At 44.4% G+C, this 25,070-nt stretch overlaps 3 protein-coding genes across 10 annotated transcripts; 1 reads left to right on the top strand and 2 right to left on the bottom strand.

Moving 5' to 3' along the window:
- Positions 1 to 200: 200 nt before the first annotated feature.
- Positions 201 to 8,901, bottom strand: LOC141466933 (serine/arginine-rich splicing factor 7-like). 5 transcript variants are annotated; one of them, XM_074151103.1, is made up of 10 exons: positions 8,771 to 8,792; positions 8,686 to 8,691; positions 8,189 to 8,369; positions 7,867 to 8,043; positions 6,836 to 6,910; positions 6,604 to 6,711; positions 6,358 to 6,360; positions 6,072 to 6,125; positions 2,842 to 2,877; positions 207 to 2,003 (listed from the first exon to the last, which is right to left on the bottom strand). In XM_074151103.1, exons 1-10 carry the CDS (start codon positions 8,790 to 8,792, stop codon positions 1,979 to 1,981), a joined length of 687 nt encoding a protein of 228 aa, XP_074007204.1. In that variant the 3' UTR covers positions 207 to 1,978. The 5 variants fall into 5 exon arrangements, with proteins under 5 accessions (XP_074007202.1, XP_074007205.1, XP_074007206.1 ...); XM_074151101.1 differs by lacking the exons at positions 6,358 to 6,360; positions 8,686 to 8,691 and adding an exon at positions 3,575 to 3,619 and having other exon boundaries at positions 201 to 2,003; positions 6,610 to 6,711; positions 8,771 to 8,901; XM_074151104.1 differs by lacking the exon at positions 6,358 to 6,360 and having other exon boundaries at positions 201 to 2,003; positions 6,610 to 6,711.
- A 942-nt stretch (positions 8,902 to 9,843) lies between these two features.
- Positions 9,844 to 15,574, bottom strand: GEMIN6 (gem nuclear organelle associated protein 6). The gene is made up of 3 exons (XM_074151032.1): positions 15,344 to 15,574; positions 14,013 to 14,158; positions 9,844 to 11,801 (listed from the first exon to the last, which is right to left on the bottom strand). The coding sequence occupies exons 2-3, from the start codon at positions 14,138 to 14,140 to the stop codon at positions 11,426 to 11,428; spliced, it is 504 nt and encodes a 167-aa protein (XP_074007133.1). The 5' UTR covers positions 14,141 to 14,158; positions 15,344 to 15,574; the 3' UTR covers positions 9,844 to 11,425.
- A 90-nt stretch (positions 15,575 to 15,664) lies between these two features.
- SRSF7 (serine and arginine rich splicing factor 7) lies at positions 15,665 to 23,949 on the top strand. 4 transcript variants are annotated; one of them, XM_074151028.1, is made up of 9 exons: positions 15,665 to 15,756; positions 16,086 to 16,266; positions 16,415 to 16,591; positions 17,473 to 17,547; positions 17,636 to 17,737; positions 18,120 to 18,173; positions 20,295 to 20,339; positions 20,930 to 20,965; positions 22,083 to 23,949. In XM_074151028.1, the coding sequence occupies exons 1-9, from the start codon at positions 15,729 to 15,731 to the stop codon at positions 22,135 to 22,137; spliced, it is 753 nt and encodes a 250-aa protein (XP_074007129.1). In that variant the 5' UTR covers positions 15,665 to 15,728; the 3' UTR covers positions 22,138 to 23,949. The 4 variants fall into 4 exon arrangements, with proteins under 4 accessions (XP_074007129.1, XP_074007131.1, XP_074007130.1 ...); XM_074151030.1 differs by lacking the exon at positions 20,295 to 20,339 and having other exon boundaries at positions 15,698 to 15,756; positions 22,083 to 22,384; XM_074151029.1 differs by lacking the exon at positions 20,295 to 20,339 and having other exon boundaries at positions 15,698 to 15,756; positions 17,636 to 17,738; positions 18,112 to 18,173; positions 22,083 to 22,384.
- Positions 23,950 to 25,070: the final 1,121 nt, after the last annotated feature.

Raw genomic sequence — 25,070 nt, 5'->3', positions numbered from 1 at the left:
AGCCTTGGAAGAGGCTGCCCAGGGAAGTGGTGGAGTCACTATCCCTGGAGGTATTGAAAAGATGGGTAGACACGGTGATATGGGTTAGTGGTGGTTCTTGTCAGCAGTAGGTTGACAGCTGGACTCAAAAGGTCCCTTCCAATCTAGACAATTCTATGATTCCAAGTGGAACTGAAAAAGAAAGGTATCACTAGAGTTTTAGTCTACAGGTTTATTGTGGAGTCAGCTTGCTTCAGCAGTACAGAACGAAGAAAGAGAAAAAGCTACCCCCTATTAGAAGTACTGTTGCAGGGGATAATTTTACACATACTACAAGTTAATGGCAGTGTGGCAGAGGGAAGGGATACTCACCCCAGCAATGGTTAGCAGTGACTTTTGGGTCACCCTAGTTTAATGCTGTTGCTTCCAGCTCCCTTTTCTGCAGCTTATAATGGACTATGGTTACAACAATATTAATTGCAGCATCATCAGCAAGAAGCCACTTATCCTACTAAGCACCGATGCTCTACAATGTACAAACATGGGGGAGAGAGGGGAGGAGGGAAGAGACAAAACACACGCTGCAGTACACAGGAAGAGTCTTTGTGAATTCATGTATAGGGGTTATCATTTTTTAAATACCTGGACATCTTATAAAGCAACGATGACCAAAACTCATCTAAAAACCTGTGGCTGAGTGTGCAAGCAGAATAGAGCTGCAAGCCACTGCTGAAAAACTAGAAGCCCCAAGAGAATTGCTGTAAGATACAGCAATATAGGCCAGAACATACTCTAAGGAAGACTTTTAGTCAATCATGTGGCACTCTGATTTCTTTACTAGTCTGATAACAGCCAAAGCTGCAAACAAAAATCAAACTGGCAAATACCTTGCGCTAGTTTATCATACTTGTATTAAATCCTTCGGTGACCTGTGATGAAATGGGGACCATCTGTATACAAGCAGCTACAGTCCAGTTTCCTAAAGCAACAACCTATCAGGACAACAGCCAGTCCCTTGGTTAAACCACTGCCAAAGGAGAAGATGGGACCAGGCAGATCAAGTCAGATGGGTGTAACGTGAGTTCTTAATTCCCCAAATGTACTGCTGCTTAAACACGACCTGCAGGTTCTGCTTGTGAATCCGTAAGAAAAAAATTAATTTTCCTGAAAAGACTATCTAAATGTATTATCTTCTGCACCAGAACTGCCAATTTAACCTAAGTATCATAAAGAATACTTATTTGGACAACCAGGACATAAAACAAGATTTCTAAATATAGTTACTTCAATAGTTTACATTCCAGAAGTATTCCAAATACCTTCAGGTGAGACAGACCAGCTTTGACACATTCCTTGTTTTTTCCATCTGTTAATGCCCTTTGTAGACATTTTTGTAAGTCAAATCAGCCAGACAGGTTTTCAGCTTCACTGAGTACTTTGAGGAGGTGCAAATAAAAACACAAGGTACAGATCACCACAACACTCAAGACCGAACAGTAAGAATGACAGCTGGTACCGGTAACTCCTCTCTGGGACCGGTGCTCTATAGGACATCCTACAACAGGCCTGTGCAACAGCCAACAACTGGCTCCTGTGCTGCACTCCATTCACCAGTGCCTCTAACAGCCTGCCTCCTGCTTTTCAACACAGGAACACCTGACCTGCTCCAGCTACCCAAATATTAACAGAAACAGCAGGGTTATCACAAAAATATTTCTTAGTTAGAAATGCACAGTTTATTTCAATGCACCAATAAAAAAAGCCCAACATTTCCAGATCACAGAACGTTAACACAACAAGAGTTTTGCATTAGTCTACTAATAAGACTTTTTAAAGATCCAGATTCATGCCAATTGTTAGTCAATAGAAACAGCCTTCTAGGAGTAAGCCCTTACATTTATAAAGACACCACAAAATCCCTTATAATAATGTAAACAAAATAAATTTTCTTCTTAAACTTTTTTAAATTTGAACCCATTGTTTCAGGACTTGCACTCCTTCAAGGGCTTCCTGATGGTGAATGACTGAAAGGGAAAGAAAAAGATTAAAAGCAACTCCTACAGCAAAAGCAACAGAAACTGTGAGTGCTACCCCAGGTTTCCTCTGCTCAGGAGCCCTCTCCCCTGCCTCATAATACCCCTCCCCACAGTTTTCATTTTTAGTTCATGAATAATGACAGAAGTGTTCTATTTTACACCTTTGTAAGTAACAACTGCTTTGAGCTTGAAAAGGGCAGGCAATATAAGAGACATCAGGTGTGACAGCTAGGTCAGTCATTGAGCCTGTTCAGAAAGCACCTTGGAGCCTGCGCTCCAGCTGTGCAGAGGAATTCTTACTCTACCAGAATCTACACAGTTCCAGTCTAGGGCTAGCCATGAGGCACTGTCTCAGACTAGTTAAATTCCAGCACATACTTCTCTGGTTACACAGGAAAGCTTGCTTCTTACTTCACAGTGCGTAGTTGTACAGCTGCCAAGCTTTGCTGAGCGAGAGCCAGCTGTGAGGAGCCACCAGCAGGAATTTAATCCTACAACTTATCAGTGGTTTGCTCCATACCTTACATTACACCTTTTCCAGATTCTGAGTTCCTCAGGAACTTTGGGATAGTTGATTGTCACTTGCCCATGTTTTCTGTTGCCCTTTAAAATTTCATTGAAGTAGGTCCCTTACTATCATGAAGTTCTGACTACCAGTGGTAGGAAGTGCCCATAAAACTTCATCTTTCCATAGTTTAGTTCACAAATTAAGATGAGTAAAAACCTTTAAGCTTTTATCCTTGCACAAGTTAACTTCTATAGCAATCACTCCAGACACTAGTTCTATGTAACTGTATGGCACACACTGGTTTTAAGATATTCCTACCTTCTCTTTGGAGATGGTGATCTGGACTTTGAGCGACTGTTTAAAAAAAACAAAACACAAACACAAACCAAAACAATCAATGTGGTGAACTTGTGTACACTCAACCACTTTTGACCATTAAAAAACAGTAAGAACAGTTTCATGTTGTTAAACACATTAAAAGACACCACCCTTAATGCTGATAGCAAGTATACACAATTACTTTAAGCAAGAAGCTGCAGTGGAGAAGGAAAACTGCTGAAAGCCAGAGCCCTCAGGTAAAGAGCAACACGTAAGTTCAAAGTAGCTATAAAATGACCACAGGAACCCTGCAAAGCAGGAGCAGCGAATCAAGTAGAGGAGATTTAGAAAGACCGAGAACTACAGACAGTTTAGAACAAAAGTAGGGAAAGACACGCCCCAAATCCTGTCAAAAATATTTTTTGTCATGATCATGAGTTGAACAAAACCCTGTATCCACAATCCTTCTCAAAGAACTGCCTACTGTCCCACAAAAAAATCAGCTATAAAAACCCCATAAAAATAATGTATGAAGAATATTTTAAAATCAGCTATTAAAAAAACCAACAAAACCCAAACACAAAACCAACAAAACCAACCAAACAAAAAACCCACAACAAAAAAACACCTCTTCCACATGCAACTGAACTACTGGTCCAAGCAGAAATTTTGAATCTTGACCAAAAAAAATAAATAAATAAAAATACGGAGTGCTACTTGTATATACGCTCACCTTTTAGCAGGTAAGCCAGATTTAGATCTACCATGGGACCCAGACCTACAACAGGAGAAAAATAAAGCTCAGCAAAGCAGCCAGTGGCATGCACATACAGTGAAAGTTAGCTAACAAGCAACAGCAAATTCATACTACATAGCATCACAAAGCAGAGAGGGAAGGCTCTGGTGCTGCAGACTTCTCTTGTGACATTTCAGAAGAATCCTTTAGCTCTGATTCCAGAGACTTCACTTATCAGAAGATGAGTACAAGCACAAGAAGCTCCCCAGCAAAGCTTCAGCTACCACTTTCACAAAACAGAAAACCCTGCGCCAGGCTCCCAGACCTTCTCCCCACAGTATCCCTTCTGTAAAGGAAAGAGTAGTTTCAAGTGCCGTCTGAAAACACCTTTAATAGCATGTTAAGAGCCTAGAATCAGGCCTGTGTGCTGAAGAGCTGACATACCCCTCCGATCAAGTTCCCAGCGCCACTTTTATTCAACTATAACATAGCTTTTTCATCAGTTCTCTCCATGAAAACGGCATTTCAGTTTTCTCTTCAATATCTGGCTGCTAATGTGTAAACTATTCCCAGTTCATCTTATGAATTAAAATCTACTCAGTGAGACTTTATTCCCACATTTACTGTGTTACATTACCAACCCCACTATTAGCTATTACTTTAAAAAAAAAAAAAGTGTCAGAGCTTCAGAACTCAGGCATGTGGTATTACTGAACATCAGAAAGTTCAGTGTTTAAGACAGACAGTTGTTTAACAGAATTGGCCAAAAAGTAGTAAGAAACTTTTACTCTGCTTCTGCTCAGAACTGTTTTTAAAAGGTAATCAAGATTCACCTTTACACAGCCTGTTAACTTATAGAAATACTATGTGGACACTCTTGGCATAAGGTAAACAAAGAGTTAAGTGCCACTGCTTTGAAACCTTCCTAGTCACTCATCTCTTACAGTTCCTAACACTATAACCAGCAATTTTGTGGATGGAGTTGCTGACAACTACACAGAACTTGTGTTTTGTAGCATAAACATGGTTTCCTTTGGTAAGAAATACAGTAAGGCAGCAATCATCGCACTGCAAGAACCGATTGCAAATCCTCTGAGAGGCACAGCAACAAAGCAGGACTGAAGAGCAAAAGCTCTAGAAGCAGCTCATGTACTAGTGTTTTTCTGTATTAGCGGAGTACCAGCACTGGCTAATAAAGAAAAGAGTTTTCACAATGCTTCTGTGACTTCAGTCCTGAATGACCACTTCTCACCACTGCAACTGCAGACCTTTGCTGACTGCAAAGTCAGCATTTCTCAGGAATTTCAACATGAGTTGCAAAGTCTTTCCTGCAGGAACACAACTGTCCCAGGACTAGTAGTCACCAAACAACATCATCAGTATCCAGACTCTTCCACAGTAGCAGCACGCAATTTGAGCCTGGCTAGTCACCCCCTGCATTACAGGCCTCTATGAGTAATAAATCAGGACAGCTCTAGTAATAACCATCCCCTTAAAGGCTCAATGTACAAGCCCTAAAGTAGCAGGCAGACCCCTAAAAATATCTTCCCTGTTCTAATGCAAAACAAAAGACAACTTCCAACTTAGAAGCTCTCATGTCTATCACATTGGCAACCTTATCATCACCGCCCCAACCCTTCCCAGGATTTGGGATTTACAAAAAAACCCAAACATGCCAAGAAAAAACTAAGCAGCATTTCCTGCAGGACACAAGGTCAAGCATTCTCTACGTGCATAGGCATTAACGTGCATAGGCATTAACTGGTTTTCAAAACTTCTCCCCACGGACTTTAAATCATATTGTGGGAAAATACCCACAAAGATTGGCAAGGAAGACTGTAAACAGGCTCAAGTGATTTGCAGCTGGGGTGTTGAAAAACACTTATCATACTAATTGTTGTTTAGCCTTGTGTGTTGGACAAGTACAACATCTGTGTTTAGGTAACCCAGGGCTGTGACAGACTCAGAGGCACCCTATGGAATATGCCTGAGATTCCCGCCCTGCTGTGGGAAAGACCAATGCAGAGCAGTCACCTACGCCTGCGCCAACCCCTGATAAACAGGTAAAGCCAGCAGGTTTGTTGATCCTCTAGCAGGGATCAAAGCCTATAGTGCTTATGTTCGCACTTGTGTGTCTCTGCCTGGGGATCCCCTGGTTGGCAAGATAACAAAAAAATTTACTCTTTGCATTTCATCCATGGTTTTGTCACTGTTCCTGTGTACTGCCAGTGCTGGTCGCACACATGTCTATGCTTTGTTTATGGCTACATATGCATGTAGTAGCCACAGACCAAAAAACCTTATGTTTATTACAAGGGAATGACCACTACTTTAATCTCTGAAAAGGCATAAATTATTAATGTTAAGCACAAATATTGCCATGCTACACAACCTTCTAACCCCTTCCAGCCAAATTCCCCAGGGGAAGAAAAAAACCCAACACCCAATCCCCCAAAAAACCCCAAAACTATTACTGATTTGAAATAAAGCTTACCTGCTTCGAGGCCATGCAACAGACCGGGACCTTGAGCGTGATCTGGACCTAGATCTAGAAAAAAAGCAGTGAAAGCTCAACTACTACACCATGATTCATACATAATGACGAGCTGAGATACTATTCTTTAACTTCTATGATACCCACCTCGGAGAATTTTGTTACAACTATTAGTTTTGCAGAAGTAAACAACTTTTATTTCATTCTATTTAACTGTAGTACATTTGGCCCAGTACTACCACCCACATAAGAAATCCCACTGCCCTAATCAACTAAGCATAACTACTGTCTGTATCCTGGAAGGCGAGTAGGAAACCTTAACCATAGATCAACTTTGGTACAGTATTAAAAAAAAAAACAAACACAGAAATAACAGTTCCAAAATTAAGTTTTTAACTTCAAAGAAAGTATTCAGAGTAGCTCTCAGGGACGTATCACCACAAAGGTTCCTGTAAACACATGAACTGCAAATTACAGATTTAAGTCCAACAGCTATGCTTCCTTCAACAATGGTGTGGCCTTACTAGAAAACACATACCTTGACCTCCTTAAAGAACCAGACCGAGATCTGCGGGGTGAAAATGATCTATACCTGCGAGGAGAGACTGACCTAGACCTGCGGTAGGAAGCTGACCTTGATCTACAAAACAAAGAGAAAAAAACACCAGAATGACTGAAAGGTACTTTTTCACAAGGTTGCAGAAAGCAGTGGAACAAAGGGAAAAGTAAGAAAAAGTACAAAAACACAACAGCCAGAATACTACCTCCTACCACGACTCCGACTGCGTGACCGAGAATACCTTCTTCCACGGGACCTTGAACGGGATCTAGACCGCGACCTGGTTTTAGGTTAGAGAAAACAGGTATCAGGAAACAGCTGCAGAAATCAGTGCACGTGAGGCCCTGCTGAAGTCAAAACTGATTTCAGACAACTAAAAAGAAAGAAAAACAAACAAACAAAAAAACCCAAAAAAAAAAAAACCAAAAAAACCAAACCAAAACAACAAAAACCACACCACTAGCATCTGTCAGTTGAAAAATCTCTGGGCCTACTCGTCTTGGCATTTTACTACCTAGAAAAATGTTAAAAGCTGAATTACATTGCAGAATTACATTAGAATAGAAAACACTGTAATGCGTATTTAAAATAAACCTTGCAAGTTTGCAGGTCGACCCTCTTTGGCCCAAGGTCTAGCAGATCTAGACGGTCTAGAAGTATCTATAGCCGATCGCTGCATCTAGGTGTTCTCTTCAATCTAACGACGATCAAACTGACAGCCCAATGAGCCAGGGTGAGGCTTGATTGACGCAAGAAGATTTTTCTAGGTGGGAATGTGGTCAATCTGGTGTTCCTCTTTCTAAACCGGAGGGGGGCCCCAATTGAAAGCCAAATTTACTGTTACGGCGATCACCGTCTCAAATTTTCTGCCCTTAAAGAATAAGGTGAAGCTACGTGTAGATGGCTCGAGGGGATCTGGCCTCTTATGCTGATCACCTCAAGGTCTAGGAGGATCTTAAGTGTCGGATTTGCAAGGCGCCTCAGCATGAAATCTTAAGGCTCGTGACATTCTGAATCAAGGCGACTGACTCAAACGAAGAAACCTGAAAGGTTTTGACCAGGTTGATTATTAAGATATTAACATTTCATATGTATTAGCAAAAAAAAAAAGTGATATATACCTGTTGACTTACAACATTAAGAGTTAAAACTGGTGTAACATTCTGTTCTTTGCTAACAAGAGCTACACAAAAGCACACCGGTGAAGCAACCCAGTCGCTCTGGCCCCACACATACCTGCTCCTCCTTCGGCGACTATAGCGGTGACAATCATAAGCATAGTGGCCTTTCTCACCACACTCATAGCATCTGTCGTTAGGGTCAAAGGGGCGACGTGCAGGAGGCCTGTCATAACGAGAGCGACGAGGCATCCCTGTTGACACTTCCACTCTCACCCTGGAGCCACATATTATCCTGCAATACACGGTATGTATTAAACACAGGAATACCTTACTCCCATGTGCTCGCTGCACACAGAACAGCTATCAGTGATTGGTGTGGGCTGAGGAGGTCAGAACTGCAGACAGAGCAGTCAGGAAGATTTTAGGCGTGCACATACTTCCCATCGAGGCCGAGCACAGCATCCTCAGCATCCCTCGGGTCTTCAAACTCCACGAAGGCAAACCCCGGCGGGTTCCTCGCGATCCACACAGTTCTCAGGGGCCCATAGTAGCTGAAGGCTCTCTCCAGCTCGCCCTTGCCCGCGCCCGTGCCCAGGTTCCCCACGTACACCTTGGTCTCTGCCGGGAGGGACGCCATGTCAGGATCGGGGCTGGCCCCGCACAGTGCCCGCAGCGCGCAGGCGCGCGCTGAGCAGGCGGCCCGCGCGGCGCCCCTGCCACCGCCCCTCCCCCCGCCGCCCGCCGCCATCTTTGACACCGCCTCCATTTTGGTGGGTTCCCTCCGCCGCCGCGCCGTCCCTCCTCCCACCAATTCCCCGTTTGGGTTTGCTCTTCAGCGGGCCCGCGTCCCCAGGGCGGCGGCGGCCTGCCCGCAGCGCCTCCCTCCTCAGCCCCTCGGCGCCACCTCCTCTCACAGCCGCCTGCCCGGCGCAACGGCCGCCTACTCCCGTCTTCAGCGCGGCGCGAACGACGACGTCCTACGCCCCCGGTTCGGCCGGCCCGTGCCCCAGCCCCCATACCGTATCGCCCGTAGCGCGACATCTTCCCAGGGACAGGCCCGCCCCGCGCACGACCTTTATATAGAGGAAGCTGCCGCCGCGCCTGCGCCCCGCGCTCCGGCCGCCACACGGGGGGCGGCCCCTGGTCGCTCGGCAACGGGGGCGGGGTCGCCGCGTGGGGGCGGGGTCGCCGCGTGGGGGCGGGGTCGCCGCGTGGGGGCGGGGTCGCCGCGTGGGGGCGGGGTCGCCGCGTGGGGGCGGGGGCCCGGCCACCCCGCTCCTCGGGCGCGGGCGTGTCTCGCGAGAACGTGGCGCCGCTTCTCAGCGGTGCAGCCTGGCCGGGGCGCACCCTGCTTGCGGGGTTCCCTCTGAGGCTGCCGGCCGTACGGGGCCTACCGGCATTGCGGCCACAGCAACGTGCCTCCCTTGGCGCTCCTGGTGTGGGCGAGGCTCCCCACGGGCACAGGCCATCGTCACTCGCTCCAAGGCAGCCCCACGCGAGAGCTCTCCCCAGAGTGCGCCCGGCTGTGAGGAAGGCAGGGTGGTGCAGAGGAGATGGGAACACGAGTTCCCGGTCATCACCCCTCAGTAACTCAGCTCCTGGCCTTGCTGGGACTGGAAGCGAAAGAGCCTGCTGGGCTCCTTATTCCCTCGTGAGTAGACTTTGCGCTCCTTGTTACAAGGCATTATTAAATAGTTCTTAAATCTCTAATGAAGTTTGACCTGATGCCAGCTCTCATGCCAAATACATCCCAGCTGGGTGCCCTGGAGCACCAGGGGGATTGCCCAGTCAGTCCCCTCCCCCAGACAGGCAGCTGAAGCATTTGTGCATTGGCATCTACCAACCTTCTCAGGGAGACACACGACACACAGAATGTTAGAGAAACCGCTGCCTGAGCATTCACACCCTGTCCCAGAAGTGGCACACACACCACCCCGGTCTGCCACAGACAAGACCAGGGTTCCTTTGCAGTGGACAACCCGCATGAGCTGATGGACACCCCTTCCCAATCCACACACACACTCTCAGGCACACTCCCTCCTTCAGGCTCCACATTACGCTTCCCACAGCAGCGTCTCAGTCACCAGATTTTATAAAAATAAACAATTTAATTGAAAGGTACAGACAGCAGCAGGGTCAGAGTGGGCTGGGTGTCTCTGAAAAGGAAGGGACCCGGAACAAAGAAATCCCTGGCCTATTATATCCCTGCTATTATACATCCGCCCTGTTCAGGCGTCTTTTAGTCCAATGGTGATTTTTGGTCTGGGGTCTTCTAAAACCTTCCTGGATTCTTTATCTGTGTCCAGGCAGGCCGGCTGTTGAGTCATTAGCATCAGCATGACCCAGTCTTTGCTGGCAGCTGTAGCCTCCTCCTCAGCTTCTGGTTTATGCTACTGAGCACCTGAGCTTGCTGGCACAACACAGGGAACTGAAAAAGCCCCAGACTTAGAGAGAACACCAGCAAAACATCTGTGTGTTATCAATATTTTTCTTATACTAAAAGACTAAACACAGCAGTCTACTAGCTGCTAGGAAGATTACTAAGAAAATTAATTCTATTGCAGCCTCAAGCCTTCAGCAAATCTAGCTACTTTAAGTAAAACTAAGCAAACAGCATAGATCACACCATATTATAACCCTAAATAATTTATTCTAATTAAAACTTATTTAAGCTAAACAACTAATATCTCTCAACAAGAGCGTTAAGTACAGTAGAGGATTTTTAAGAAAAGTCAGCATGAATCTAGCCAATCCAAAGTAATTTTAAATAAACCATAGAAGGAATGAGGAAGGCCTTTCATTAACAAGGGTTAGACAGACTTTCAAATGCATCTGAGCACACTAACGTGTTTTGTTGCTACCTCATAATAAGACAGAACAAATGAATACACCAAGAGATAAATGAGGGCTCTAAAGGCTCCTGACTGGATTAATAATCTCAGAAATAATCACATCATGATTCTTACATTGTGTGTTGCCATAAAATAGAAACAAAGCATTAAGAAACACAAAGAATTTCTTCTCTAGAAAGAGAATTTCTTGCAATTCAATAAGGAACAAATATCTTCCAATCACTGCTGCTCTAAAATAGTAAATATAGGAAATGTTTTTTAGAACCAGGTATTTGCCTGCTGACTTTCCCTAATAATTTTACAACCTTGGGCCACGTTTTAATTCATGTTCTAGCACAGGAGAACAGTTGTGAGGGAAAAAAAAAAAAAAAAAAAACAATAACTTTCTGAACAATTTTTTCATCCGGTTCAGGAATTTCAAGCGTCACAATTCCTTTTCAGAAAAAAAAAATCTGGTAAGCAATTCAAATAAACATGCCTAGATAATTAATTTTAAAGGCAGAGGAGAACACAGCTTAAATTTATCATATATCATCTTCCACAATACTGTTACAAAAAATACTTAATACTGATATAGTAAACTGATATATCAGTTTAATACATCATTATTATACAATGGCTTGCTTTTAATAAAATAATAGTGCATAGAAAATGCTTTGTGCTTTTAGTTTATGCTGCTTGTTTTATCCCTTTCCTAACATACAAAAATCAGACAAAGAACCTAACCCCAGCATTTTTGTAAATAGTGAATATTGACACTCAGGACAGTTCCTGTGGGTGGGTAGACCCATGCCTAAAGACAACTGCTTTAAACAACAGACATTACTGCTGTTTTTCAAGATAGCCCTGTATCAAGCCTTGAACTCGAGACAGAATAATCTCATTGGAGCTGCTGCACTCTTCTGGGCTGTATGGTGGGTCAATAGTTAATACCCCTGCCACACATAGTGTTCTTCCCGATTCACCTTGCTCTGTTACAGGGATGTGGTTTGTTTCTAGCCAAGTCTTCAAGTCGTTCTTCCTCCTTTCATGTTCCTCTGGGCTGTAGGCTTTGCTTTCTTCAGGCGCAAATATGCAAGAAAGCCGTTGCTTCATTTCATCGTCCCCTTCTCTCAGTATTTCGACCTCCTGGACCGCATGGCCCAAGACAACTGATATGGACACTTTTTCATTCTCCAGGAATGTTGCAAGGACAATACTGCCAACGAAAGAAGAATGCATGAGTCACTTTACTGAAGACTGAGAAACACAGGCCAAGAATCTTGGAGGTGAGCGCTCATTAGCATCAGTGTGACCCAGGTATTTAGGCAACATCGAGTACTTTTCTTGAAAAGCACGCTGCTATACCCTGAAAATACTGGAAATACGGGGCTTTGTGGGTAACTTCTGGACTTGAATTTGAAACTACACTAGATGTTATCAAGCAGAATGTTACTTTAAAAAGGCAAAACGTGCATTAAAACAGGGCTGGGAATCTAAATAGCAGCATTCCCAACCTTGCTAAAGAACCCTAAGTCTTCCAACATTCAGTACTTTCATACATTCAACACTTTGAATGCTGAAGGGGATGGTGGCAGCTAACAACATTAGAACCTTTTCATAACAAATTATTAATATTTAATTATTGAACATTACTAAAAGAATAATTTTTTTTTTTTCAATGACTGTTGTTAGTTTCTTAACTTAAAACTATAGCTTGAGTATTACAATGGGAACACAGCACAGCAGGTTCAGGCTCCTATTGTAGCAGCCTGGTCTTCTCCCAAGGGTATTTACATCCCAGAAGTCATAAAATACAGGTGGGATATTTCTAGGCTCTCTTCGCCATATATCAACAAAGAGGATCAGAAACCATTTTCTCCCTCTTGTTAGAAGAAAAATTCCAGAATTTCATGCCAACACTTTGCTAATCTACTGTTGCCACCATTACTGGAAGTAATGGCTTCTTGGGAAATGTACATTGATATGCTTTGATTTTAGCCTGGGCCTCACCCAGAATCACTCACAGCTGTGTGCATCTTTCCTACCAAAATAATAAGCAACTCCGAGAGAAGATTTGAGTATCAGAGCTACTCCAGAGTTGAAACAACAACCAATTCTTCTGAAACACATCAGAAGCTGGATGTTTCAGTTTCTAGCCTCCATCTTGTGATCACGTAGGACAAGCTCACAACCAAAAAGGTATGAAAAAGCTCTGGCAGCAAGGAGCCAAATTTCTGAGTATTCCCTGGTGCATTCTGCCTTTCAAACCATGTTTTCAAGTTACTAGAGAACTGTAGTACTGTTACCGCAAACCGGCAGATAAAGCTTTCTAAGACTCAATTTAAAGTTTTAGGAAGCAGGCATTCTTTATTGCGGCACCGGGTGCACAGGGGATCACTCCTCCTATTCTGCACACCGAATCCTGTCATCAAGCCAAATTTATACACGGCAGGCATACGTATTCAATATAATTCCAAGAAAACATTAGTTTTATGCATTAGTATATTAGTATATTCATACATTTCCAAGAATTCATTTACATATTATAGTGAGCTTTTGGACATGTGTAGTCATGCCTTCTGGTGGTCCTCATTTTGAGTGAGGGTTGTTTCTTCCTCAATCTTCATCTTCTTCATCTGTCCTTTGGCTCACTTTTCACGTGGGCAAAACATTCTAACTGCTTAATTAGCTATTAAAACTAATGATCTTCCTGCTACCACCTGTTTGTCAGACAATGTCCATATTTATTGCATCCTTGTCTTAGGCCACCATGTTCTCAAGGCCACATACATCCTTTCTCATCTTACTAAGTCCTTGAAACAATTTGGGATGGTTACTAAAATAGCTACATTTCTTCTCTAAAAGAACATTCCCTACAGTTTAACCATTTATGGAATACTAAAATCTGCTTTAGGTATCAGTATCACCTTCTGTTCAATGCCCTTGCTGATGTTTCCTGCTTCCTCTCCAAAGCAGTTACTCCACCCTCCCCAGCTGGAGGGGAAAGCAGGACATTGATGTGAGAACTCCGGACATAGGATAAGGATTTGAACACCTAAAGCATTAAAAACATTCTGGCAGTCCTGTTCTCTCTGTGAAGCAGGGCTTGGTATGTTATTAAAAGTAGTCCTAAACACATAGATGTCATTTAAAGTACTAACCTCAGGTCCACAATAAAGTCAGCATGAACCCAGGTATTATCCATTCCCCAAACTTATCAGTCTTTGAATGAGATTAAAGTGGATTTAGATTAACTGACCTCATCAATATTGCTTTCTCTTAGGCCTTGCCAATTAAAAAAACAGGACACGCAGCCCCAACTTGCAGTTGTTGCTTGAAATAAGTTTGCTTCAGTCTTGGGATCTCTTCTCTTCCTGAAAAACTTGTTTTCTCCTAGCTCTACAGAAACAAAAGTTTTGGTACTTACCTGGCAGAAACCGGATCAACCGTTAAGACCCATCCTTCATATTCATGTTTCTCAACTGCAGCAACTTTCACCATTTTGTTCACAAGTGTTTTCCACTCTAGAGGGCTTTTCCTCTGCCAGTCATTCATATTTCCTACATCCAGAACCTAGAACATAGCCAGAGCAATTAGCAGAAGCAACGGATCCTCATGCTTTGCCCTTCACATCAGAACTGAGTTTGCCTGCAGGTAAAGATCTTACATTCATCTTAAGCACAATTTGCTTTTACTTAAAAGCAAACATCCACACAAGTGTTTTGCATATTGCTGCAGTTCTGTAATTTCCCACCCAGTTCACTTGTTTTTAAAGGCACACAGCGAAGCCTCAAAAAATCAGTTCTGCTAATGTAACACTTTCCTATTGCAGTAAACATGCCATTTATTGCTCTGCCTTCTTCCAAAACCTTGGGGACCCCTGTCCCTGGAGAGCAAAAATTTACTGGCTTTGCTCTGTGCTCCCTTGTGTGCGAGGAGCCCAGCTCGCCACCCCGAGGGGTAGGGAGCCCCCCGCATTCCTCCGGCCCTTCACCTCCCCGGCCCCCGCTGCAGCTTGGGGGGAAGCACGGAACGCGGGACTGCTGAGGCAGGGAAACGCTCGGACCTGGGCGCTTTATAAACATGGCTGTGCATATCCCTTATATGGAACAGAAAAAATAGGAGTGGTATAAAATAAGTTGGTCTTATTTTAAGGAGGTAATTTCCCTTTTTTTTTCTGGTGAAGCTTCACTTCAACTCCCACAGTGCTATGGGCGTTATTTATGAATGGCTGATGCCACTGTATTCACCTACTGTGTTCTTTCAGGGTAACAGTTTATTATAAAGCAGAGATTAGCAAAGCGTTTCCATTGTAAGAGCAAGCCACACAATGGGAAATCTTAGCTTCTGTTTGAAAGAAAAAAGGTAGAAAGAAGGAACGTGATTTGTTTTCATGTATTTACATGCACAACACATTTTAGTTGTGGTCTAAATAGCTTCCTAACTGGTCCCTTTCTGGATCATAGACCAGTAGGTGGTTTGTTCAAAGTCTCTTTTGAGCAAAACACTCCAAGCATCTTCGCTTTTAATTCTTGCAAGTCTCAGTCCCCCTCCCTCTCTCCTGCCCCCCGCATTGGTGCCAGTGTAGTTATTTAACTGTTCTGAACCATGAAGCCCTGAAGCACTTTTTGTCCTGTCACCTAAGCCAGGATCGATAGAGATCACTACCGTGGGGTCCACACTGCAGCTTCCCCTCCCGCCGCCAACTCCAGTTCAACCACGGCCGGTCGGCCGCCCTCCCAACCCAACCCGACTAACTGTGCTACTGGGCGCTCCTGGGGCGGATCGTTCCGTAACCGCGCGATTCAGGGGCCAAAACCCGCTTTTCCGGTGCGAACAGCTCCGAGGGCGATGTCGCGCCGCTGTCCTCGGGCGAGGGTGCCCTTCCGGGGGAAGCGACACGGGCCCTAAACCGGGCCTGGGCCAGCACCGGCTCTCGGGCCTTCGCTGCGGAGGCGCCTTCCCGCCGCGGCCCCCTTGGTTCGCTCCCGCCCCGCCCCGCCCCGTCCCGTCACCGTGGCAACCAGCTCCCGCCTGCCCGCCCTGCATCCCCTGGCGCGCATGCGCGCCGCCGGGGGAAGGCGGAGGGGAGGACAGGGGGCAGGCGCGTGCGCGCGGCGAGGCAGTTGGCGGAACCGTTGGGATGTCGCGTTACGGCCGCTATGGAGGCGGTGAGCTGCTGGGGCCTCGCCAGCGGCGGGCGGCTGCGCGGCGGGGAGGGCGATTCGCGGAAGGGGAGATTGCCGCGGGGAGCGGAGGAGGAGGGAGAAGGGGAAGGGAGGCGAGCGGAGTCGAGCGGGCCGCTGCTGCCGTTGTCGCCGCCGCCATTTTGCGTCAGCGGCCGTGGGGGAGGGGGCGCGGCCGCGCGTGCCGCTGCTCGTGGTGAAGGCGGGAGCGGGTCGCGCAAACAAGATGGCGGCGCCCGGGGGCGGGTGTCCGCCTCCGCGCGTCGCGTAAGCCCGCTCTTGCTCGGCGCTGATACCGGCTTCGCTCCCGGCAGAGACCAAGGTGTACGTGGGGAACCTGGGCACGGGCGCGGGCAAGGGCGAGCTGGAGAGAGCCTTCAGCTACTATGGGCCCCTGAGAACTGTGTGGATCGCGAGGAACCCGCCGGGGTTTGCCTTCGTGGAGTTTGAAGACCCGAGGGATGCTGAGGATGCTGTCCGCGGACTTGATGGGAAGTATGTGTGTGCTTCAAGTGTTTGTGGGAGCTATGGCCAGTTTTAATACCAGGGAGAGAATCGAGGTTTTCTCACTGGTTCTTCTCGTCTTTGTAGTTCTGCCATAAACAGTAACGATTAACTTAGAGCCATCATGGACTTGTTCCAGGGTGATATGTGGCTCCAGAGTGAGAGTGGAAGTGTCAACAGGGATGCCTCGTCGCTCTCGTTATGACAGGCCTCCTGCACGTCGCCCCTTTGACCCTAACGACAGATGCTATGAGTGTGGTGAGAAAGGCCACTATGCTTATGATTGTCACCGCTATAGTCGCCGAAGGAGGAGCAGGTATGTGTGGGGCCAGAGCGACTGGGTTGCTTCACCGGTGTGCTTTTGTGTAGCTCTTGTTAGCAAAGAACAGAATGTTACACCAGTTTTCTTTAAACTTTAACGCTAGAATGAATGTATAGGTGTATATTAAAATTTGTTGCTATTTCTATCAAATGTTAATATCTTAATAATCAACCTGGTCAAAACCTTTCAGGTTTCTTCGTTTGAGTCAGTCGCCTTGATTCAGAATGTCACGAGCCTTAAGATTTCATGCTGAGGCGCCTTGCAAATCCGACACTTAAGATCCTCCTAGACCTTGAGGTGATCAGCATAAGAGGCCAGATCCCCTCGAGCCATCTACACGTAGCTTCACCTTATTCTTTAAGGGCAGAAAATTTGAGACGGTGATCGCCGTAACAGTAAATTTGGCTTTCAATTGGGGCCCCCCTCCGGTTTAGAAAGAGGAACACCAGATTGACCACATTCCCACCTAGAAAAATCTTCTTGCGTCAATCAAGCCTCACCCTGGCTCATTGGGCTGTCAGTTTGATCGTCGTTAGATTGAAGAGAACACCTAGATGCAGCGATCGGCTATAGATACTTCTAGACCGTCTAGATCTGCTAGACCTTGGGCCAAAGAGGGTCGACCTGCAAACTTGCAAGGTTTATTTTAAATACGCATTACAGTGTTTTCTATTCTAATGTAATTCTGCAATGTAATTCAGCTTTTAACATTTTTCTAGGTAGTAAAATGCCAAGACGAGTAGGCCCAGAGATTTTTCAACTGACAGATGCTAGTTCTTTAGTTGTCTGAAATCAGTTTTGACTTCAGCAGGGCCTCACGTGCACTGATTTCTGCAGCTGTTTCCTGATACCTGTTTTCTCTAACCTAAAACCAGGTCGCGGTCTAGATCCCGTTCAAGGTCCCGTGGAAGAAGGTATTCTCGGTCACGCAGTCGGAGTCGTGGTAGGAGGTGTGCTTAAGTTTGTCTTTTATTCTTACTTGCTTCATTGCTTAGAAAATGCTACACTTGTACAACTCTTTAATTGACTTCTTTGCAGGTCCAGATCTGCTTCCTATCGTAGGTCCCGGTCCGTTTCTCCTCGTAGGTCTAGATCTGTTTCTCCCCGCCGGTCCCGATCAGGTTCCTTGAAGAGGTCGAGGTAATTAGTAGTAATCTTTACTAAGTTGTGTGCCTTGCTTGTGTTGTTTTTTTGTTTGTTTGTTTGTTCTAGTTAAGGGATTGAAAAAGGTTTTGGATACCAGGCTTCGAAAGGTGTTGACTCTAGAAATTGGACTGTAGCATGCTTTAAAAAGCTTCTGATAATCCTAGTGGAATTTACAGGCATGGTAATATGATTAGCTTTGAGACCTTACAGAGCTGCATATCCCATGATGAATTTTGATGTCTAAAACATCTAATTATCATGGAGGTTTTATGTTCAACATGTAGACATTAATCTAAGTATTGCTATAATTGTCATCACTTTTGGTTGAGTTGACTTCTTTGATTTTGTTTTAATTGGTCTTAATTTTTTATTTCAGGTCTAGATCGAGATCCAGATCTAGATCCCGATCTGTTACGTGGCCCCGAAGCAGGTAAGATCTCTTCTGTGACTGTAAATATTTAGTAAATATTGCTTAAAAGTCTGTTTAGTCTTTCTAACAGCTGTTTAACGTTTTCAGAAAAAAGTTGTGTTTTTTCTCCACTAACTTAGGGTCTGTAGTTTTAAAATGCAGTGCAGAAGATTATTCTTTCTCTTTGTATCGTTTTCCAGGTGATACCTGATACCCATGTCCTGATAGTCATCACAAATACTGTTTTGATCAGGTTGCATTAACAGCTAACATAGCAAACAAGTTTAGAATTAATCTGAAAAGTTTTTTTTTTCTTTTTCTTTGTGTAGCACACATGAGGTTGTGGATTCTTCCTATTACTTATCAGAGAAATTGGGATGCCCTTCCAGTAGTGTGTTAAAGCATTAGCGCATATAGCCAGGCAAGTCCTGAAGGGCTTGCTAGTGTTGCAAGTGTTACAGCTGTTTCCAGTTCTGTTGAATAACAAAGTGTCAGTTTCCAGGAGCTGAATTAAATTTGAGATAAACAGCTGTCAGAAATATTTTGTACCAAGAAATGTGCCATAAGAGCGATGATCAAATTTCAGAGGAACACAGGATGTCATTTATTCTCTTAAATTGTAATGTAAGCCTTCCATAGTAAGTGAATGCAGCTTGTGCTTTGCGCAACCTTGCCCAGGCAGTGTGGCTGGCGTAGGTTGATTGGATGTCCTCAGCAAGCTGTCATGGGAGAACAAGAGTAAATTGAAGTTCTGCTTTGAAGGAGATGGTACTGCTGTTGCCCCAGCCCATTCTGGTCCTGCTGTTCTGGCTGCTCTTTGAAATAAGTAACATAGTAGTGAACCATGAAGAAAAACAAACAAAAAAATAAAAATAAAAAGAAGCTTCAGCTGAAGGGAGTAAGTGGAAAAGCCTACGGCTGAAGATGGGAGATTTAGTGCTGAAAGGTGGTGGTGGCATTTTCTGAGAGTAGAACAGTAAGCAATGACAGGAGTTTCTAGGGAATGGAGAGGTGAAGACCTTCTTGAGCTTACTTGAGAGCACAAACTCACACAAACAGTCCAGAAGCTAGTAAAAAGAGAAAGGAAATTCCCTGAGGCAGTAGAGCACTGACCAGGTATGCTTTCTCTACCTGTTGCTAAAATATTTTGAATCTTAGTAGTTGTTCCAACATGACTCAATGACAGCTCGTCACTGTTCACTATCAGCGATGAGCAGAAAACAGCTACAGTCCATTGTTTTATATTTTTTTAGTACGAGGATGGTTTTCTCCAGTGTAAAGGGTGCTATTAGTGAAATTTCTAGACTATTGTGTGACACCTGTAATTGTAAGCAGAGATTAAGTGACTGAGGCAGAGGAAATTATAGATGGCAAAATAGTGGTGCTTAACTCTAATGAAGTCACTGTTAAACTTCCACATGAGGCAATTGAAAGATGATTTCTTTACAGAAGAATCAAAGGAATGCATAGCACCCAGAGACAGGCTCTTCATTCATAAGGAAGAGAGACCGCATAAGTATTACATGGTGTTTGGCATCAAAGCATACATCTGGAAGTTGTTGTGGAAAGCCTTAGATGTGGAAAGTAGAACACTTCCTTTGGGAACCTGAAAATTTCAGTTATTCTTTTAGACAGTATTAGTGTTCTTATGGTGCAGCAGTCTTACCGCAAAGGCTGACATTTTCACAAGGGTTAAGTTCAGACATTTTAAAAAACACTTTGAGCAAGTGAATATATAAGCTGAAGCACACTGAGGAGAAGGTATTTGTAGGAGCGTGCTGCCTGCCACCAGCCACTGTTCAACTGTAGTGGTAGATGTCACTCAAGCCTAATAAAAAGCCATGCTGATAACTTGTGAGTTTTACTAGTTTTGTGAAAATACTGGTCAGGATTTGGGGTGTTCACATATTCCTGCCATCTGCATCAGCAAACACCAGTCATCAGCCAGAGATGAAAGTACAGAAGAACACACGCAGCATCCATTTAAAAAGCTCTCTTCTGAAACCTAGCAGGAAAAGACCTGGAAAATTGGAGTCTGTTCGACGTGACAGTTCTTACGCATTTAGTGTCAATCTTGCTGTCTCGAATGTGGGAGCATGCATGCTACAAGCTTCCCTGCTGAGCTGTTTTTCCTTCTTGTAGGTCTAGGTCCCATGGCAGATCAAAATCTGGCTCGCCGGCTAAGAGGTAAGCATACAGGGAAAAATCCTGTGGTATTGTGTAGAATTCAATATTGGGTTTGCGTGATTAACTTTTAGAAAAAAAATGCCCCAAACATGGGTGCCCAGGTGATCTGTTTGTGATATGACTGAGATTATAAAATTTCCTGTGCACCTCTTTGGAATATGTTCCTTACCCATCCCTTTGTTTTCATTAACTGTTTGTAGTTTCCAGCATAATACTGATTATTTTGTGTCTTTGTGCTCAGTTCTGTTAAATTTTTCTATCCATGAGATACACAGCTTCAGCTTTGCTAATGCTATTGATAAAACAGCAGGAATCTGTGATGATGTTTCTTTTCTCAAAGCCTCACCTCAGTACTACCCCTTCTTTTCCTATGTTCTGTACTGAAGACAGTTCCTTAAAATTAATTCCTGTGCTAAATGAATTGAGAATCCCTGTCAGAGTAAAAGTTCATTTGAAAACGCTGCCGTTTTAAAGAGCTTCTGGCTAGATTCCCATAATAATTCCATTGCTGTCTAAGATGCTTATTTTTTTTTTAATATAAAAGTTCCATTTGACCTTTAAGCTGCATTGATGATATTCTGTTTTGACAGTCGGTCAAAGTCCCGATCACCATCTCCAAAGAGAAGGTATGTTGATCTCCCTACTAGTAACATAGACTCCGTAGAGCTGGCATTTTAGTATCTGCAGTGATCTCTGCTGAGGAGTTTGACTGCTGCTTGTAGGAAAATACTGGAAAGGTATTTTGCCAAGATCTCTTTGACAGAAATAATACTATGATTGTGGTTTTATATATGGTAATATATATGTGGTAATAACACCTCGGGATACTGGTTACGTAGCAGTATTATGTTTTGCCTTTGTCTGCTCCTGTGTTCATTTCAGTTCACTAACAATTTTATTGCATGGAGACTTTCTGCTGGTGAGCTTAAAGCACAGAATAAATGCGGGAATCAGCTTTGGGTCTCACTAAGAGCTACAGTGAGATTGGGGGAGACAGAGTGCAGTACCCTGGCATAGCAGTCAGGAATGGAAGATCAAGCCTGTTATTTTTACTGCTGTTAACTCAGATATATCGTTTTTCCCAGATTTATCGTGTGTGTGTGTATACATATACGTGTACTGACAAAATCAGTAGCATATTTTCCCTATTTGTTTTTATAACTTCAGTGTTCAGGATTTACAGAGAAAGGGATACATCCTAGTAAGAATAGCTGTAGACCTGCCAGGGTGTGTCCCTCACCTTGGTGATCTTTCTGCCCTGCAAGTTGGTTTTGATCGTTTTTTTACATACTTGTAGAACTTCTACACTTAGGTTTGCTTCATTTAAAAATGTGTCTGTATGTAGTCTAACCTCACAAACGGTCACAAAGGACTTGAATAAATGCTCATAAAGGTTTTGACAAGCTGCTGTATCAGAACAGTGAAGAAGTATCCTGCCTCCATGAAGATCACTACTACTATTAGTAGTACCCTTTACATGACTTTACAATGATCATATTTAAATTGTATTATAAAAATAACAGTAGAGAAGTGTGAAAATGTGAAAGTAAGAGAAATAAATGTATTATCTCTAACATTAAATCATCAAACCGTTAACTTTGTCAATAATTATTAGTTGTTTTATTAATAAAACAGTGCTTAAAGGGTGCTGGAGGAGTCTAGGTATCCTCCTGCTGGTTTTTCCTGCATTTGTGAATCCCAAATGACGACCGAAATGTTAACTGTGGATTCTTTTCCTTTCAGTCGTTCACCATCAGGAAGCCCTCAAAGAAGTGCAAGTCCTGAAAGAATGGATTAAAGTTATGAAGTTAATCTTTTAGGAAGAAAGTTATTTTGCTTACATTATTATAAGGGATTTTGTGGTGTCTTTGTAAATGTAAGAATATAGATAGAAGAGTAATCAACTAAAATTGGCATGATCTGGGTCTTCTGAGTTAGTCACACCAATAGACTAGCACAGGTCTCTTTTTATTGTATGAATTAACTTCCTGTGATATGAAAATGTGGGACTTTTTTATTGGCACATTGAAATAAAATGTGTATTTTTAACTAAAACTTCTCTGTAGTAACCCTGCTGCTTCTGTTAACATTTGGGTAATTTTATCTGTGCCATGTAACGTGGATGAAAAATGTCTAAAATGGGAATGACTAATATTGGTGTCTTCTCAAACTAGTCACTTCTCACATTTATTGTTGAATGGTCTTTGGTGAAAGGATCAGTTTCTGCTTTCTTTGAAATGGAATTTAAAATCCATCTCTGTCTGCAGATGGCTGAAAATTCGCATACACCTTTTTTATTCCTTTTTGATATTTAGGGGGCATTCATTTTTCTCCCTGATCTAATTATTCTGCAAAGCTCGCTCTCTGGTGTTTGACTCGTTCTGATACCAGATGCCCAAAAATTTAAGGATGAGCTTTTATTAAAAACACCAACAACTTTAAAATGAATCTGCAGAAACCTCTAAATGTAATAGAAATTGTTAATAACTTGACAATGGCTACTTCAGCTTGTTGCATTTTTTAGTTCTTCAGGCTATTAATATAAAATGTCTCAAGGCACGTTTTCCCTTTTTGAGGGAAGACGTAAGGTCTTCTGACCTCCTTTCTGAAGGACCTCAGGAAAATGTGAGAGGCAAAAGAAAGCTGTTACTAGTCTTTCTGCAGCTCACTCAAACTTTCCTCCTTTAAGTGAAAGATTCTCAAAGCTGACCACGGGAATTCCGACTTGCTTCACAGAAATCACTATTGTTTTGAAGCAGCCCAGATCCTGGAGATGATTTTGTTGAATTAAGCTAATTTCTTAAAGCAAATACACACCTGCAGGATTAATTGTTTGTGTAGAGGTATGTCCTCGTTCTGTAGTCAAGAATTGCATGATAAGGCACTTTGTTGACACAGATCACAGCAAAAGACTGGAAACAATGTTAGACTGAACAAACAAACCAGTAGGTGGAGGGGAAAAAAACTATTTTTTTACTGCAATGGGATATCTAGCAGATTTCGGCAGTAAACAAGTACTGAAATGGAAAGCGAGACCTGTTTGGGCTTCTTACCAAATATATCCTGGCAGTTTGCTTCCAATTGTAAACCACAGCAGTGCATGTTAAATGGAAAAAAATTACAAGATTAATTTTGTCACACCTTGGGTAACCCGTGGTTTTCAAAAATCAGGTTTCCTGTTAACAATGACTTCATGGAGCTTTTTCAGTGTCTGAGTTAAATGTCCAGATTCTGCACATCCTGTGGTGCTACAGCATCATCTGGCCTCTGCCTGGTCCTGGCTGCTGGGTGCTTGGTGTCTGCCTGGACACTCCCGTGGCGTGCAGCCATGGCAAATAGCGTTCATCAATATTCTGGCAACATCTGTTAGGTTCCACTGTGGCTGCCATGGGAGAGTGGGGGTGACACAGATGTTGCCCTGCAGTGCTTTGGCAGAAATGCCCGCAGCCTGTGACTTGTGTTTGGAATATTTATTGGTTGTGTGTTGCCTGCCTGGTTTATAGCGCGCCTGGCCAGAGGCACACATATGCTGCTGCTCTGCAATTTGATCAGCTTTTTTCTCTTCTGTACTCCTAAGGCAAACCTACTCCACAATAAACCTGCAGACTGACACGAGAGCTGTACTGGTACCTGTTCTTCAGTGCCCAGAGACCTGGAAGACAGAGGAGAGGAGCCTGGGTTGCTGTAGGAGAGTGAGGTCCCTCCAAGCCCAGCAAGGAGGCAGGGCTGTGCGGCTGTGGCCGTGGCAGGACAGCCGGTGCTCCTGAGGCGCAGCGAGGGAGCAGTGGCATGTTCTGTCTGTGCTGCTGTGCAGCTGTGGTGACCAAAATTGAGGGTGGCTGTGCTGCCTCCTTCAGCTCCAGGAACCAGCCTTGGGGGAGGCTGTGCAGCTCTGGCTGTCACCTGCATTTGGTAGGATTTCACCGAAAATTCCTTGCAGCGCTTGGGAGCTCTTGGAAAAGATGCCTAGCCAGGCGGTGGGGTGTGAGCGCTCTGTGCAGCTTGGCTGGGGGTCGGGGCTAGGGGACACATACCCGAGGTCTCTTGTGGGGTGGGCAAACCCCACTCTGGGGTGGTGGTGCTTCCACCCCTGGTTTGCAACTGAGCATTTCCCGAGCTGGGATCAGCTGGGCTTTATTCTGCAAATGATACTGGCCCTTACACCGCGTGAACTTCAGCCACGCAGCGCCTGACCACTGCATGTCCGTGCACTCGGGGCGTTGCAGGAGAGCAGCAGGGTGCTTGTTCTGAGGGTGAGGGTGGCAGAACTGACTGTGATGGGTCTGCCACGTTTGTGAGCCCAGTGGCCAGGTGCTTCCACTAGTGGCAATGTCATTCTCACAGCTCTGCAGCAAGGAAGCATGCTGGAGCGCTGCAGCCCCTGCGGCCACAATCTGCCATTGGGAGTTGGGGCTTGCACGGCCCCTTCGGCAGCAGCGTGGCAGGAGAACGTGGGAGTCAGGCTGCAGTGCCTTGCACAGGGTGCCTGGCCCGAGGGCTGGCTGCCCCTGTGTCCCTGGGGAGACACCCCTGCACCCCTCCTCCTGTCCCTCAGGGTGCCACCCTAGGGTTAGGGTTTATGGTTTAGGGTTAGGGTTATGGTTTACGGGTTAGGGTTTAGGGTTTGGGTTCGGGTTTACGGTTTAAGGTTAGGGTTAGGGTAAGGATTTGGTTAGGGTTTAGGGTTAGGTTTAGGTTTAGGGCTTTGGGCCTAAGGTTAGGGTTAGGGGT

This window comes from Numenius arquata, chromosome 7, assembly GCF_964106895.1.
Source record: "Numenius arquata chromosome 7, bNumArq3.hap1.1, whole genome shotgun sequence".
In the NCBI taxonomy this organism is placed as follows: domain Eukaryota; kingdom Metazoa; phylum Chordata; class Aves; order Charadriiformes; family Scolopacidae; genus Numenius; species Numenius arquata.
Note: the sequence above shows the minus strand (reverse complement) of the source record. Positions and strands in the feature narration are given on the sequence as shown.